This window comes from Heterodontus francisci, chromosome 14 (genome assembly GCF_036365525.1).
Source record: "Heterodontus francisci isolate sHetFra1 chromosome 14, sHetFra1.hap1, whole genome shotgun sequence".
NCBI lineage: Eukaryota > Metazoa > Chordata > Chondrichthyes > Heterodontiformes > Heterodontidae > Heterodontus > Heterodontus francisci.
The window spans coordinates 55,396,924-55,413,742 of NC_090384.1; the positions used below are offsets into that span (position 1 = coordinate 55,396,924).

The 16,819-nt window shown below is 44.1% G+C and overlaps 1 protein-coding gene across 1 annotated transcript in view; it reads right to left on the reverse strand.

Annotated features, from left to right (window-relative positions):
* LOC137377050 (uncharacterized) overlaps positions 1 to 16,819 on the reverse strand; it is a 76,157-nt gene that overhangs the window by 42,642 nt on the left and 16,696 nt on the right. Inside the window, exons 2-3 of the mRNA XM_068046245.1 lie at positions 12,997 to 13,332; positions 9,443 to 9,760 (exon numbers count right to left, since the gene is read on the reverse strand). Of these exons, the coding sequence (XP_067902346.1) occupies positions 9,443 to 9,760; positions 12,997 to 13,332 (654 nt within the window). The remainder of the gene's footprint in view (positions 1 to 9,442; positions 9,761 to 12,996; positions 13,333 to 16,819) is intronic.

Sequence of the window (16,819 nt, forward strand, 5' to 3'; positions counted from 1 at the left end):
AGCAGATTTAGGACTGAATTAAGAAGGAACTTCTTCACCCAGAGGGTTGTTAATCTATGGAATTCCTTGCCCAGTGAAGTAGTTGACGCTTCTTCAGTAAACGTCTTTAAAGCTAAGGTAGATATCTTTTTGAACAATAAAGGAATTAAGGGATACGGTGGGAGCGCGGGTAAGTGGATCTGAGTCCACGAAAAGATCAGCCATGAATTATTGAATGGCGGAGCAGGCTCGAGGGGCCGGACGGCCTACTCCTGCTCCTAGTTCTTATAATCTTAGGATCTTCTAAAGTTTTGATGGCTGTATAAAATGGATGAGAATCTGTTAAAGTACACACTTTGTTTTGGCAAGGGGAGACAGAGAGAAGGGTTCCTTTAAGGGGGGAACGATAGGTAATGATACTCTGCACTGTCAATTCGATTGTTCTTGTGGGTGAAAAACTCAAAGACTATCCTTTCCTTCCCCCAATCCTGAGAGACGCCACTGGTTGAAGATTGGCAGATTTAAATGAAGGACCAAGACCACTGATACACTTTATTTCCTTTGTTTTCTTTCTTTCATCTTAAGTTGTTAAGTTGAAGGAGTGTTGCAGAAATTGTGTGGATAATGTATGTGTGTAAGTTTTAATATGCTTTCTTCCCTAAAGGGTGGTTGCACGAAAGGGGCGTCAGCACATTTTAAAAAAACATTTCCACAATGAGGAATGCGCGTTGGATCAAAAGGAAGGTGTAAACAAACTAAATGTTTGCACTGGAGTGCTGTCTTGGGGCTGCATTAGAGTGCTAAAGTGGGAGTTTTGTGACTGAGGAAGTTCAGTGAGGAGGGAGCGAGGAGCTCCTTTCATTTCCTACCTGTCCTCAAAGAGCGTGAGTTGAGCCGAGAGTTTCCAAAGAGCACAGCTGACTGGTGAGTAAGTCCTGGTCGGTATTTTTCAAACTGGATTGAATTGTAAGTCATTGTTTTAACAAGACTTAGATGATTTTTTTTTTTATTACAATAGTCTTCTAAAGTTTTAAATTGAAAGGGTTCAGTCATGGCAGGAGAGCTTAAAGCCATGGTTTGCTCCTCTTGCTGCATGTGGGAATCTGGGAACATTTCCAGTCCCCGGAACCAGCACGTGTGTCCAGCTGCAGCTCCTGGAAGCTCGGGTTTCAGAGCTGGAACAGTGGCTGGAAACACTGCGGAGCATCCGCGAGTCTGAGAGCATCGTGGATAGCACGTTTAGAGAGGTGGTCACACTGCAGCTGAAGGGAGTTGAGGAATGAAGGGAATGGGTGACCACCAGGCAGTCCAAGAGAAACAGGCAAGTAGATCAGGAGTCCCCTGGGATCCCACTTTCAAATCAGTATTCCATTTTGGAGGCTGATTCCTCCAGGGAGTGTGGACAGAGCCAAGCTTCTGGCACCACAAGCAGCCTGTCTGCACAGGAAGGGGGAAAGAGAGGAAGAGCAATAGTAATAGGGGATTCTGTAGTCAGGGGAACAGATAGGCGCTACTGTGGCTGTCAACGTGACTCCAGGGTGGTGGGTTGCCTCCCTGGTGCCAGGGTCCGGGATGTCACTGAACGGCTGCAGGGCATCCTGAAGGGGGAGGGTGATAAGGCAGAGGTCATGGTACATGTTGGTACCAATGACACAGGTAGAAAGAGGGATAAGGTCTTGCATCAAGAATTCAGGGAGTTAGGCAGTCGACTAAACAGCAGGACCTCTCGGGTTGTAATCTCTGGATTACTCCCAGTGCCACGTTCTAGCAGGTATAGAAATAGGAGAATAGCACAGATGAATGCGTGGCTTAAGAGTTGGTGCAGGAGGGAGGGTTTTAGATTCCTGGACCACTGGGACCGTTTCTGGGGAAGGTGGGACCTGTACAAGCAGGACAGTCTGCATCGGAACCAGAGGGGGACTAACATCCTTGCTGGCGGGTTTGCTAGTGCTGTTGGGAGGAGTTTAAACTAATTTGGCAGGGGGAGGGGACGCAGACTCCTAGCAGAATAGGAACACAGCTAAACACAGGAAAGTAAACAAGTCAGAGGGAATACAGCGGAAGTATGTTTCAAAGGAGTAAGACCAGGATGAATGGCCTCTACTTTAATGCCAGGAGTATTACAGGTAAAACGGATGAGTTAAGGGCAAGGATTGACAGGTGGAATTGTGATATAGTAGCCATCACGGAGACATGGTTGAGGGAGGGGCAGGATTGGCAGCTCAATATCCCGGGATATAGAATCTTCAGATGAGACAGAAGAGAGGGTAAAGAGAAGGGGACATTGCAATATTAGTTAAGGAGTCAGTTACTGCAGTAAGGAGAGATGGTATCTTCGAGAGGGCATCAAATGAAGCTTTATGGGTAGAGTTTAGGAATAAAAAAGGGACAGCCACAATATAGGTGTTTATTATAGACCCCCAGATAGTCAGCAGAACATTGAGGAGCAAATATGTGCACAATTCGCAGAGGTGTGTAAAAATAATAGGGTAATTATATTAGGTGATTTCAACTTTCCCAACATTAATTGGGATAGTCATCGTGTTAAGGGCTTAGATGGAGTGGAGTTCTTAAAATGTATACAGGAGAACTTTTTCACTCAATATGTAGAGGATCCAACAAGGGAGGGTGCAGTGCTGGACCTAATTCTGGGGAATGAAGCTGGACAGGTGGTTGATGTATTGGTGGGGGAGCATTTTGGTGATAGCGACCACAACATGGTACAATTTAAGCCTGTTATGGAGAAAGAAATAGACAAGTTGCAAAAAAAGGTTTTGGATTGGGGGAGAGCGAATTTTAGTAAAATAAGGCAGGATCTGGCCAAGGTAGACCGGAAAGAGTTACTTGTCGGGAAATCTACAGAAGAGCAGTGGGGGGCATTCAAAAAGGAAATGGGGAGGGTACAGACCTAACATGTTCCCTCTAGGGTAATAGGTAGGAGCAACAAGCCCAGAGAACCATGGATGACCAGAAACATTCAGGGTACGATGAGAAGGAAAAGAGAGGCTTTTAGCAAATACGAGGAGAGCAAATCAACGGAAGCATTAGTGGAGCACAGAAAGTGTAGGATGGAGCTTAAGAAAGCAATTAGGAGAGCAATGAGGGGATATGAGAAAGCTCTGGCTGGTAAAAGTAGGGAAAATCCCAAGATATTCTATTAGTATATCAATGGGAAGAGGATAACCAAGGAAAGAGTAGGACCCATTAAGGACCAAGGGGGAAATCTGTGGGCGGAGCCAGAGGACATTGGTAAAGTGTTGTACGAATACTTCACATCTGTCTTCACCCAAGAGAATGAGGATGCATATATGGAACTCGGAGAGAGAGAGAGACTGTGAGATTCTTGAGCAAATTGTCATAGGAAGTGACAAGGTGTTGAAGGTTTTGGCAGGCTCAAAAGTGGACAACTCTCCAGGTCCAGACGATTTGTGTCCCAGGATGCTGTGGGAGGCGAGGGTGGAGATTGCAGGGGTTCTGACCCAAATTTTTAATTCCTCTCTGGCCACGGAGGAGGTGCCAGAGGACTGGAGAACAGCTAATGTGGTCACACTATTTAAGAAAAGTTGTAGAGATAAGCCAGGGAACTACAGACCAGTGAGTCTCACGTCAGTGGTGGGGAAACTATTGGAGAAAATTCTGAAAAAGAGAATCTTTCTCCACTTGGACAGGCAAAATTTGATTAGGAATAGTTACCATGGCTTTGTCAGAGGGAGGTCATGCCTCACAAATTTGATTGAATTTTTTGAGCATGTGACCAGGTGTGTAGATGAGGGTAGTGCAGTTGATGTAGTTTACATGGATTTCAGCAAAGCCTTTGGCAAGGTCCCACATGGGAGACTTATCAAGAAAGCAAATGCACATGGGATACAGGGTAACTTGATAAGGTGGATTCAAAATTGGCTTAGCTGTAGGAGACAGAGAGTGATGACAGACAGCTGTTTTAGTGACTGGAAGCCAGTGTCCAGTGGCGTACCACAGGGATCCGTGCTGGGTCCCTTATTGTTTGTCATTTATATAAACGACATAGATGACTATGTGGGGGGTAGGATCAGTAAGTTCGTGGATGACACAAACATTGACCAAGTGGTTAACAGTGAGTTTGAGTGTCTTGGGTTACAGGAAGATATAGACGGGATGGTCAAATGGGCAGAAAAGTGGCAGATGAAATTTAACCCTGAAAAGTGCGAGGTGATACACTTTGGAAGGAGTAATGTGACACGGAAGTATTCAATGAATGGCCTGACACTGGGAAGTTCCGAGGAACAAAGGGACCTTGGCATGTTTGTCCATAGATCTCTGAAGGCAGAGGGGCAGGTTAATAGGGTGGTGAGAAAGGCATATGGGACACTTGCCTTTATCAATCGAGGCACAGATTACAAAAGCAGGGAGGTCATGTTGGAGTTGTATAGAACTTTGGTAAGGCCACAGCTGGGAGTACTGTGTGCAATTCTGGTCGCCACATTATAGGAAGGATGTGATTGAACTGAAGGGGGTGCAGAGGCGATTCACCAGGATGTTGCCTAGGATGGAACATTTAAGCTATGAACAGAGATTGGATAGGCTTGGGTTGTTTTTGCTGGAACAGAGAAGACTGAGGGGTTACCTGATCGAGGTGTACAAGATTATGAGGGGCATGGACAGGGTGGATAGGGAGCAGCTGTTCCCCTTAGTTGAAGGGTCAGTTACGAGGGGCAGGAAGTTAATGGGGATTTGAGGAAGAACCTTTTTACCCAGAAGGTGGTGACGGTCTGGAATGCACTGCCTGGGAGGGTGGTAGAGGTGGGTTGCCTCACATCCTTTAAAAAGTTCCTGGATGAGCACTTGGCACGTCATAATATTCACGGCTATGGGCCAAGTGCTGGCAAATGGGATTAGGTAGACAGGTCAGGTGTCTTTAATGCATTGGTGCAGACTCAAATGGGCCGAAGGGCCTCTTCTGCACAGTATTATTCTGTGATTCTGTTTAAGTTATAAGATTCGAATTGAGATTTCTGGCCAAGAATCATGACACGACTGTATTTTGATAAACGTGGGAATGTTAATCCAGGTTTAAATTCACGCATGTGAGAACAGGGTAGTTTTTAATGTTGGGTACTGCTAACTGGGAAATTTCCTATTTGCCTGAAAAGTATGTGGTTAGACTATTCGATAGCCCATGGTTTGTTCTGGCTTCATAGATAAAGGGGTGGTGACATCATCATTATTTGAGAACGTTCGTCCCACACCCTTGCAGAATAGCAGAAAGTTAACCCTTTCTGCTAGCAGTTTAAACTAACCATACAACTTTCAAAATTTATTGCAACAAGATTGCTGACATCTTCAGGAAGGAATTGAAGATGATGAATTAAATTATATTAACTTGAGTTGGTTTTCTAACCTGAAATTTAAAGAGATTCCAGGAAAACAACAAAACTACATATACGGATTTGGTGGTTTCTGCTTGGACAACAGTAAATATTGGATTAAATAAGAAAACAACATCACTGTATATCAACTCAGAGGTTTGGTACAGACAGATTGAAAAGGAAAAATTTTAAAGTAATGGGATTGGTATTTTATTTTCCAGGAATGCCGCATGGGATGACACCACTCCCAGTGGTCTCAAGTCAAATTACGTGACTTACATTCTGTTTCTGCCAACAGGAGGGCCAGCAGCAAATCTTAGTGATTTTGTTTCAGGTAAATCAATGGAGCAATGGCAGCCCAGTGGGTAGCAACAAAGGTGATCATCCTCCTGGTAACCGTGGCAACATGGGAGGTGCCCACCGTAAATATCAACAGAACCTCTTGCCTGCATCCAGGATAGTGCATGCAACTACCTAAAGGAGGGAGCACCTCGAGGGCGTCCAACACCGGAGTGAACATCACGACAGGATGGACTAATCAGCCTCCAGTTTTTGAGAACTCAAAGGGAAGGGCTTGTGACATGTTGGCTCAGAACTTGGTAGATAACGTTGTTTCAGAGATTGAAGATAGAAGATTTGGTACCCACGACACATACATCAGGCTGTGAAAATTAGACCGTATTAATTTGCACGAGGAAAGACAGGAACTGGTAGTTATATGACCTCTAATGCAGGGTGAGGTGGGGATGCAAGGTGGGGTGGAGATTGGAGAATACAATCAAGTTCCGAATGATTGCCTCCAGACCATGCAAATAGTACTTATTCAGGGGGTTATAAATTCATATCCCTGGGGGTGGTGAGGGATGAGTTAGTGTATCAAGTAGGATCTCGCGGGTATATAAATCCAGGTTTAAATGGTACCCTATTGATGAAACATGAGAATGTTGTACTGAGTTGCAGCATTACATCATCTGCTCTTGTAATACCCTGAGACCCATCAATAATGACTCTGCCATAGTGATATCAGCCAGCCCTCTCAAGAAAGTCTTTAAGGCAGTACAAGCCTCCCCTACACAGTGGTGCTTTGATGGACAGGACAAGGTTCATATATGGAGGATTGGTGTGTGACAATAACCACACTTTCTGCTGACAGATCATGGACTCTTTTACGGTGGGGGATTTCCAACTTGTGGGCAGGGCCCTCATGGGGTGTGTATTCAGCCCCTGGTGGGATGGATCGTTAGACATTGATGCCATCCCGGGAGGATTACCCGGGAAGTGGTGCAAAGGGCCCTAGCCACTACAAGGAGTTTCAGAACATAGAACATAGAACAGTACACAATATTCCAAGTGTGGTCTAACCAGGGTCTTATAGAGCTGCAGCATAACCTCGCGGCTCTTAAACTGAGTCCCCCTGTTAAGAAGGCGTATGGTGTGTTGGCTTTCATTAACAACCCTGTCAACTTGGGTGGCAACTTTGAGCGATCTATGGACATGGACCCCAAGATCCCTCTGTTCCTCCACACTACCAAGAATCCTGCCTTTAAGCCTGTATTCTGCATTTTGGAAGGTCGAATTTGAATGAATCACTTCACACATTTTCAGGTTGAACTCCATCTGTCACTTCTCAGCCCAGCTCTGCATCCTGTCAATGTCCAGTTGCAACCTACAACAGCCTATCCACACTATCCACAACTCCAGCAACCTTCGTGTCATCGGCAAACTTGCTAACCCAGCCTTCCACTTCCTCATCCAAGTCATTTATAAAAATCACAAAGAGCAGAGGTCCCAGAACAGATCCCTGCGGAACACCACTGGTCACCGAGTTTTATGGAGCAAAGCCGTCAAGTAATCACGAGGGGCAGGGTACGGGGAAGCTAGACAAATGAGTGGCTAGGAGATTGGAGGACTCGGCCTCCAATAGAGCCAAGATGGCAAGAATACAGTATAACTGGGGGGGAAGTGGGAAGGATCATGCAGCTGTTGAGTCTATTGTGGCCCTGGTAGTCAGTCTCTGTATTTGTTGCTTCCAAAGGCGGATGATATCCCAAGCGGTACAGATGGTAATGCTGCCCAACAAAGGGTGCACCCTGGTATCCCCTGCGGTCAGAGCCCCTCTCTCAGGGAATATGAAACATGAATATGCATGACAGGACTTTAGCGAAGCCGTATGAGAATGATAGACTAGGATATCAGAAGCCCGCTGAACTCCAGTAGGATCCCTGGAGCAATTGGTGAGTGGAGATGATCGGGAATGTCCAGCCTGGGTCAGGTGGTGTGCCTGACCAGGGTCCAAAAGGAGGAACTGAAGTGGGACCAGTGGGGCAACGTTAGTAGATTATTTAGCATTAGGATACATTAACAGTCTTAGAAGGAAGAAGGAAGCACTGTAGTTGTGGGAACCAGGGTATGATGGGATGCGTGGCAATGGTTATGGGAAGCTGTACAACTCAGAACTTTAACTGCCTTTATATCTGTGTAAACAACTTGGCCTTGAGAGAAGACTGCGATTGCAGGAGGCACAGGATATTATAAACTGTGAAGACACCAAGCGAAGGAGACAACAGGTGGGGGGTGGGTGGATGGGTGGGTGGGATGATTAGTGAGACAATACACTTCAGTTTATTGATCAAGCTGCAGCTTTGGAATGTATCCGGGAGTGCAGATGGGGTTGTATGGACAAATGAGTAATTGTTATTGTATTCTATAAATTTGTACCAGATTCGGTTTCTGTGAGAAGCCTCTGGACGTTTCACCAGGCACGTCTCCCTTGCACCGCTGTTTGAATAAACCTTTATTTACTTTAATCCTGTGGACTTGAGACCAGTTATTTTCCCCACAACACCACACACGTTAAAAGTGCCTGTAAGCTAAGTTATTGAAAGCTGGGCAGCACTGACAGCAATCACACATGTTAAATTATAAATGAACTTTTAAAGCTTTGGTATCCCACAAGCAGCCAGAAGGAAACTAGGTTCCTAACAGCTCCTTTATACTTATTGCATTAGATGCAATGCTTCATTTGCTTTCTCTTGTATTCAACAGCAGTTTATCCTGTTGATCAGTGAGCTGCCAAAGCCTCTATATGCTGCTTTATTAAAGGAAAGGAGAGTTCAGAAGACTACCAAAGATTTGTAGGTTGATAGATAAATTGGCCATTGTAAAAATTGCCCCTAGTGTAGGTAGGTGGTAGGAGAATTGAGGGGAAAAAGTGGGGATGTGAGAGGGAAAAATGGGATTAATGTAGCATTAGTATAAATGGGTGGTTGATGGTCGGCGTGGACTCGGTGGGCCGAAGGGCCTGTTTCGGTGTTGTATTTCTCTATGACTACCAATCAGCTGTTTAAAAAGTGTGTTACTATTCAGGAGACTATAGACCTAATAGCAAGTATGAATGATGCAATCATGACCCTTATCCCCTTCTGAGTGGTGCATCATGCTTTGAAAAAGTTAGTTTACAATTTAGAGCAAGAAATGAGTGGAAGTCAAAAATGAAATAAAAACAGGATTCTGTGACTGCATTATCTCACTGTTGATCTTTTATCCATTTGATAGTTTGCAGATCATTTCACACATCAACTCCCTCCAAGGTTGGTGTATCTGTTGATTCTCTCTTCACCCCTTTTCCTATTTTTCCAACATTACTAAATGTTTGTTTACCTCTTGGCCATACGTTTGCTGAAGGGTACCCACCCAAAATGTCATTTAAAAAAAAATATTTATTTCCAGTATTTTCAAATCAGTCTGGGCACAAGCAGATTCCACTGTACAGACAATCTGAAGATAATTCAGCTTAATTACTGTTAATAGCAGTTTTATAAAATTACTATAAGCAATCTCCCTATGACTCTAACACGCAGTATTATGGAACAGCTTTTAAACATGCATATTGTTGTCTCCTATTCTGAAGTTTAGAAATCTTATGGCTGGTTGATCTGAATAATCATTATGGTATACAATAGTCTTTTCATTGTGGAATAATAAAGGATGAATTCTTGATTTAAGTCGGATGCAAGCTACAGTACAAATGCAATGTTAAATAATGGGCATGTCATTTAAACACGTGTAAGCTTCAACAAAAGCGCACTGAAAAATATTATGCAAAGAAGAGAACATACCATTCACTGTGAGTTTAGTTTCCTTTGACGTATTGACAAATGAACGGTGATTCATGATGCACCTGTACCGATTACCATCGTCATCCAATTTTGGTTTAATTCTCACTCTACTAGAAACATTGAAGGTTCCATCACTGTTGGAAGTTAATGCACCAGTGCAGACTTCTTCTGTTAGTTTCTTAGTTTCCCCATTTGCTATCTTTTCCCAGAAGAGCTCATGCTGCTGAGGATAAAATCCAGTAACATCACATTTCACAGACCCCTCTGAACCAGTCAGAATAGTAATGTGTTCTGTGGACAAATAGATCACTGGTGCAGCTGCATTAAAGATAAATAGAAGAACATGTCAGACAGGTTGAAGGCACACTGCCATAAATATCTAAAGCCAGGTCGAAGTTAATTTGTACAAACATATACTAAAAACACCACTTTCCTTCCTTCAGCTATCTCACTCATATAATAATCTTCTTCCAGAATGTGCACAATTATATCTGGGTTAAATTAAGTAACTACTCCAATACCTCAAATGTAGATTGAAACATTTCAAATTCCTCCATCATCAACAAGCATGAGGAGGAATGGGGAAAGAGATGAGGACAAAGCAGGGGAAGATGAGGAGGAGGAAGAAGACAGAAGGAGAATGACAACAACTTGTTTATATAACCTCTAAAGAATTTAAAAGAAAAAAACCATGCATTTATATAGCATCTTTCGCAACCACAGGACATCCCAAAGTGCTTTACAGCTAATGAAATGTTTTTAAAGTGTGGTCATTGTTGTAATGTAGAAAACATGGCAGCCAATTTGCACACTGCAAATTCTCACAGAAAGCAATGTGATATGACCAGATAATCTATTTTTGTGATGTAGATTGAGGGATAAACATTGGGCAGGATACCAAGGGTAACTCCCCTACTTTTCTTGGTAATAGTGCTGTGGGATCTTCCACATCACCTGAGAGGATGGACAGGGCCTCAGTTTAATGTCTTATCTGACAGACAGCACCTCCAACAGTACAAAACTCCCTCAGTGGAATGTCAGCTTTTGATTTTTTGGCTCAAGTCCTTGAGCAGGCCTTAAACCCACAACCTTCTAACTTAAAGACAAGAGTGCTACCAAATGAGCTACAAGCAACACGAAAGATATTTAGGAAGAAATGCCAGAACACAGGAACAAGGTGATTGAAGGAATGGTGGGACAGAGGATTGCAGGATACTTAACAAGCCATAGTCAGAAGAACAGAGTTTTCAGGGTGGGGTCAGTAGGTCTGGAGAAGATTACAGAGATATGGAAGGCTAAGGCCATAAAAAGGACTTGTATCATTTAAAATTCATACACCAAAAAGAACATCTCACAAACAAATATTTACCCCATCGATATTTTCTAAATCCTGGACAAACCTGCCAGAAAGTCGACAATATTTTCATGTTAGAATTGCTGCAGAAATTGGCCTTGACCAGTTGTAGATTTCTCAGGGCTATGGAAATAATTAACCCTCAAAGGGTTTAGAGTGATGATAAAGAAAGCCTCAGATTTCCATAGAAAATAGGAGCAGGAGTAGGCCATTTGGCTCTTCGAGCCTGCTCCACCATTCATTATGATCATGGCTGATCATCCAACTCAGTAACCTGTTCCCACTTTCCCCCCATATCCTTTGATCCCTTTTGCTCCAAGAGCTATATCTAACTCCTTCTTGAAAACATACAATGTTTTGGCCTAAACTGCTTTCTGTGGTAACGAATTCCACAGGCTCACTACACTCTGGGTGAAGAAATCTCTCCTCATCTCAGTCCTGAAAGCTTTACCCCGTATCCTTAAGACTATGACCCCTGGTGCTGGACTCCCCCACCATCTGGAACATCCTTCCTGCATTTACTCTGTCAAATCCTGTTAGATTTTATAGGTTTCTATGAGATCCCCCCTCACTCTTCTGAACTCCAGCGAATATAATCCTGACCAACTCAATCGCTCCTCATAGGTCAGTCCCACTATCCCAGGAATCAGTCTGGTAAACCTTCACTGCACTCCCTCTGTAGCAAGAACATCCTTCCTCAGATAAGGAGACCAAAACTGCACACAATATTCCAGGCGCAGTCTCACCAAGATCCTGTATAATAGCAGCAAGACATCCCTGCTCCTATGCTCTAATCCTTTCGCTGTGAAGGCCAACATACCATTTGCCTTTTTACCGCCTGTTGCACCTGCATGCTTACCTTCAGCGATTGGTGAACGAGAACACTCAGGTCTCATTGCATATTCCCCTCTCTCAGTTTATAGACGTTCAGATAATAATTCGCCTTCCGGTTTTTGCTACCAAAGTGGATAACCTCACATTTATCCACATTATACTGCATCTGCCATGCATTTGCCCACTCACTCAACTTGTCCAAATCACCCTGAAGCCTCTCTGCATCCTCCTCACAACTCACCCTCCCACCCAGTTTTGTGTCATCTGTAAATCTGGAGATATTACATTTAGTTCCCTCATCTAAATCATTAATATATATTGTAAATCGCTGGGGTCCTAGCACCGATCCCTGCGGTACCCCACTCGACACTGCCTACCATTCGGAAAAAGACCCATTTATTCCTACTCTTTATTTCCTGTCTGCCAACCAATTTTCTATCCATCGCAATACACTACCCCCAATCCCACACGCTTTAATTTTACACGCTAATCTCTTATGTGGGACTTTGCCAAACGCCTTCTGAAAGTCCAAATAAACCACATCCACTGGCTCCCCCCTCATCAACTCTACTAGTTATATCCTCGAAGAATTCTAGTAGATTTTTCAAGCACAATTTCCCTTTTGTAAATCCATGCTGACTCTGTCCAATTCTATCACTGTTCTCCAAGTACTCTGCTATAAAATCTTTGATAATCTTCCATTTGCAAATCTACCATATTAATATAAATGTTTTGTGCAACTTTTTAAACTATGTTTTATAGTGATACTCAAGGGATTGTGCATGTAATTTGTATTTTTTCTTACTGGTTATGTAGACTTCATAAATCTCGATATTGGGAGTATGCTGATTGGTTGTTTTAGGTTGTTTGTTCTTTGGGAGCTGTTTGCGGGCACGTCTTGTGCAGCCTATTAGTTTTCTGTTCTGAGCAGATGACATAATAAAAATTTACCAGAGCACTCTTTTTGAAGAAGTAGTTTTTGTGTTCTTTTCTGCACATTACAGTTGTGTTGCTACCAAAGAAAACTCTTCTATTCTGCCCCAACATTGCAACTCACCTTTAACCCCAGAGAATTACCTCCGCTACACCATTACAAGCTTCCCATTTCCCAGACTTCCTGCTAGTCTCAGGGGTTAGACTGCAAATTCCACGTCAAAATTAAGACTGCCCAAACTCATTGAACACATTGCTAGGAGACGGAGCAAAATGTCATTCCATCAGTCTGAGCTGCATTAAAACCCAGGTTTCATAAGTGAAAAGGTAGTGTGCCAACCCAAAGAATCACCTACTATATATTGAGCATATTTATTTTACAGCTGTAAAGGTGTTTCCACAATACAACAGATAACATTTTGGACACTCTTACCTGACACCTGCATTTCCGATCTCTTTTCTACCTTATCAGGTGTGACAAATACAGTGCAAGTGTACTCCCCTTCTTCATCAAACTGTATGTTTGGAAGATATAGTGAAGCAACTCCTCCCTGTAAATCAGCATCAGACATTTTTGCTCCTTGTCTTTTTGATGAATGTATTCCTCCATTAAAGACATAGATTTCTTTCTTCTCAGGCCCAAATGCCCACTGGACCCCTACATTTGTTAGGTCGATAGCTCCTCCGACAGTAAATATACATTCAAGGGAAACATCTTCCTTCGCCAAGACTTCCTTTGGGCTTGTAAATATGTTCACCTCCAAGGTTTCTAAATATCAAGAGAACAATTAAAACATGAATATCGCCATTCAAATGTCTCAACTAGAAATAACAGAGATTCAAAATATACTATTGAAGTGGCTCAGTAGCACCTCAGATACTCATCTCCAAAGCACTGCCATGGAATGTTTAGTTGCAAGTCACATCCTTGACATGGTCTGCTACCAATGTGTAATCCCTTTGAGAGGGGTTGAGCAAATGATAGTTGCTTCCTCATAGGGAATTAGGGAGCATCACATTAGGTAATTCACTTGGATCCCCTATCAACTGATTATGAAGCAGCAAAGATGGAGGACAGGAAATGGGCTCATGAGCATCCATTTTTTGGGCACTACAGGTGCCCTTAGAGCTCCAACAACTCATCCGCTGCCAAGACCACTCTCGAGAAGCTCTACATTTGACAAATAGAAAATTTCTCTATGGCCCAGGGATCCAATTCTGATTGTCATCAACAAACTTCTATAAGGTGCATGTATGTTGACAGCTAGCAAGTACAAGATGGAGATCAACGGAAGACCTTCATGGCTGAGTAGTTTTCTGACCATGCTTAGTTTGATATGTGACGAATAGTCACTTGGACAGGGATTTGAAGGCGACTGGTGACTATATTGAGGGCTGTTAAGAGTTTGTTGAATCTTACCACTGCATCAATTGTCACCTTCAAGAGAGAAAAGATTAGCTTACCGCACAAGCTAATCATCATGAGTGCTTTACCATAGGAAGGGGGAGGGCGAGAGGGAGAGGGCGAGGGCGAGGGAAGTGACAACTCATTGGAGATACTCAACTGCTTGCGGCACTGAATTCAGGTCCTCGGGAGTTGACTCCTCGCCTTAACCTCCAAGGCTATCGACTCCCACTGCCTTCTGAGCATAATTCTGGAGGGCTTTCAAGACCCCTGTGGATGCAGAACTTTCCTACTTTCCACATCCTCCACCATGACCTCCAGTGCAGTGAACGAAAAGCTTGGAGTCCACTCTCCCCCCTGTTGTGCCATTATTCAAAGTTTACCTGGTCAGATTCACTTCCTATATGACAGCCCTACACACTCCAGTCACAATGCAGCTGAACACGTGGCTACAGAACTGGTGTAGGAGGGAGGGATTCAGATATGTGGATCATTGGGATACCTTGTGGGGAAGGTGGGACCTGTACAAGAAGGACGGGTTGCATCTGAACTGGAGGGGCACCAATATCCTGGGCGGGAGGTTTGCTGGAGCTCTTCGGGAGGGTTTAAACTAGTTTGGCAGGGGGATGGGAACCAGAGCTACGGATCAGTGGATGGGGTAGCTGTTGAACAGGCAGATGCCGAGTGCAGAGAGTCTGTGAGGAAGGTTAGACAGTTGACAGGGCAAAGTTGCAGCCAGTATGATGGGTTGAAGTGTGTCTATTTTAACGCAAGAAGTGTCAGGAATAAGGGTGATGAACTTAGAGCATGGATCAGTACTTGGAGCTACGATGTTATGGCCATTACGGAGACGTGGATATCACAGGGGCAGGAATGGATGTTGGATGTTCCGGGGTTTAGATGTTTCAAAAGGAATAGGGAGGGAGGTAACAGAGGTGGGGGAGTGGCATTGTTAATCAGGGATAGTATCGCAGCTGCAGAAAGGGAGGTCGTCGAGGACGGTTTGTCTACTGAGTCATTATGGGTGGAAGTCAGAAACAGGAAAGGAGCAGTCACTTTGTTGGGAGTTTTCTATAGACACCCCAATAGCAACAGAGACATGGAGGAACAGATTGGGAGGCAGATTTTGGAAAGGTGCAGAAGTAACAGGGTTGTTGTCATGGGTGACTTCAACTTCCCTAATATTGATTGGAACCTCCTTCGTGCAAATAGTTTGGATGGAGCAGTTTTTGTCAGGTGTGTCCAGGAAGGTTTCCTGACTCAATATGTAGATAGGCTGACTAGAGGGGAGACTATGTTGGACTTGGTGCTTGGCAACGAACCAGGCCAGGTGGCAGATCTCTCGGTGGGAAAGCATTTCGGTGATAGTGATCACAACTCCCTGACCTTTACTATAGTCATGGAACAGGAGCAGACGGGATGGGAAAATATTTAATTGGGGGAGGGGGAATTACAATGATATTAGGCAGGAACTGGGGAGCATAAATTGGGAACAGATGTTCTCAGGGAAATGCACGACAGAAATGTGGAGGTTGTTTAGGCAGCACTTGCTGCGACTGCTGGATAGGTTTGTCCTGATGAGGCAGGGAAGGGATGGTAGGGTGAAGGAACCTTGGATGACAAGAGATGTGGAACAGCTAGTCAAGAGGAAGAAGGAAGCTTACTTAAGGTTGAGGAAGCAAGGATCAGACAGGACTCTAGAGGGTTACAAGGTAGCCAGGAAGGAACTGAAGAATGGACTTAGGAGAGCTAGAAGGGGACATGAAAAAGTCTTGGCGGGTAGGATTAAGGAAAATCCCAAGGCGTTCTACACTTATGTGAGGAACAAGAGGATGGCCAGAGTGAGGGTAGGGCCGATCAGGGATAGTGGAGGGAACTTGTGCCTGGAGTCGGAGGAGGTAGGGGAGGTCCTAAATGAATACTTTGCTTCAGTATTCACTAGTGAGAGGGACCTGGTCGTTTGTGAGGACAGCGTGGAACAGGCTGATATGCTCGAACAGGTTGAGGTTAAGAGGGAGGATGTGCTGGAAATTTTGAATGATATGAGGACAGATAAGTCCCCGGGGCCAGACGGGATATACCCAAGGATATTACGGGAAGCGAGGGAAGAGATTGCTGCGCCTTTGGCGATGATCTTTGCGTCTTCACTGTCCACTGGAGTAGTACCAGATGATTGGAGGGTGGAAAATGTTGTTCCCTTGTTCATGAAAGGGAATAGGGATAACCCTGGGAATTATAGACCAGTCAGTCTTGCGTCGGTAGTGGGCAAATTATTGGAGAGGATTCTGAGAGACAGGATTTATGATTATTTGGAAAAGCATGGTTGGATTAGAGACAGTCAGCATGGCTTTGTGAGGGGCAGCTCATGCCTCACATTCCTTACTGAATTCTTTGAAGATGTGACAAAACACATTGATGAAGGAAGAGCAGTGGATGTGGTGTATATGGATTTTAGCAAGGCGTTTGATTAGGTTTCCCATGGTAGGCTCATTCAGAAAGTATGGAGGCATGGGATTCAGGGAAAGTTGGCTGTCTGGATACAAAATTGGCTGGCCCACAGAAGTCAGAGGGTGGTAGTAGATGGAAAGTATTCAGCATGGAGCTCAGTGACCAGTGGTGTTCCACAAAGATCTGTTCTGGGACCTCTGCTCTTTGTGATTTTTATAAATGACTTGGATGAGGAAGTGGAAGGCTGGGTTAGCAAGTTTGCCGATGACACAAAGGTTGCTGGAGTTGTGGATAGTGTGGAAGGCTGTTGTAGGTTGCAACGGGACATTAACAGGATGCAGAGCTGGGCTGAGAAGTGGCGGATGGAGTTCAACCTGGAAAAGTGTGAAGTGATTCATTTTGG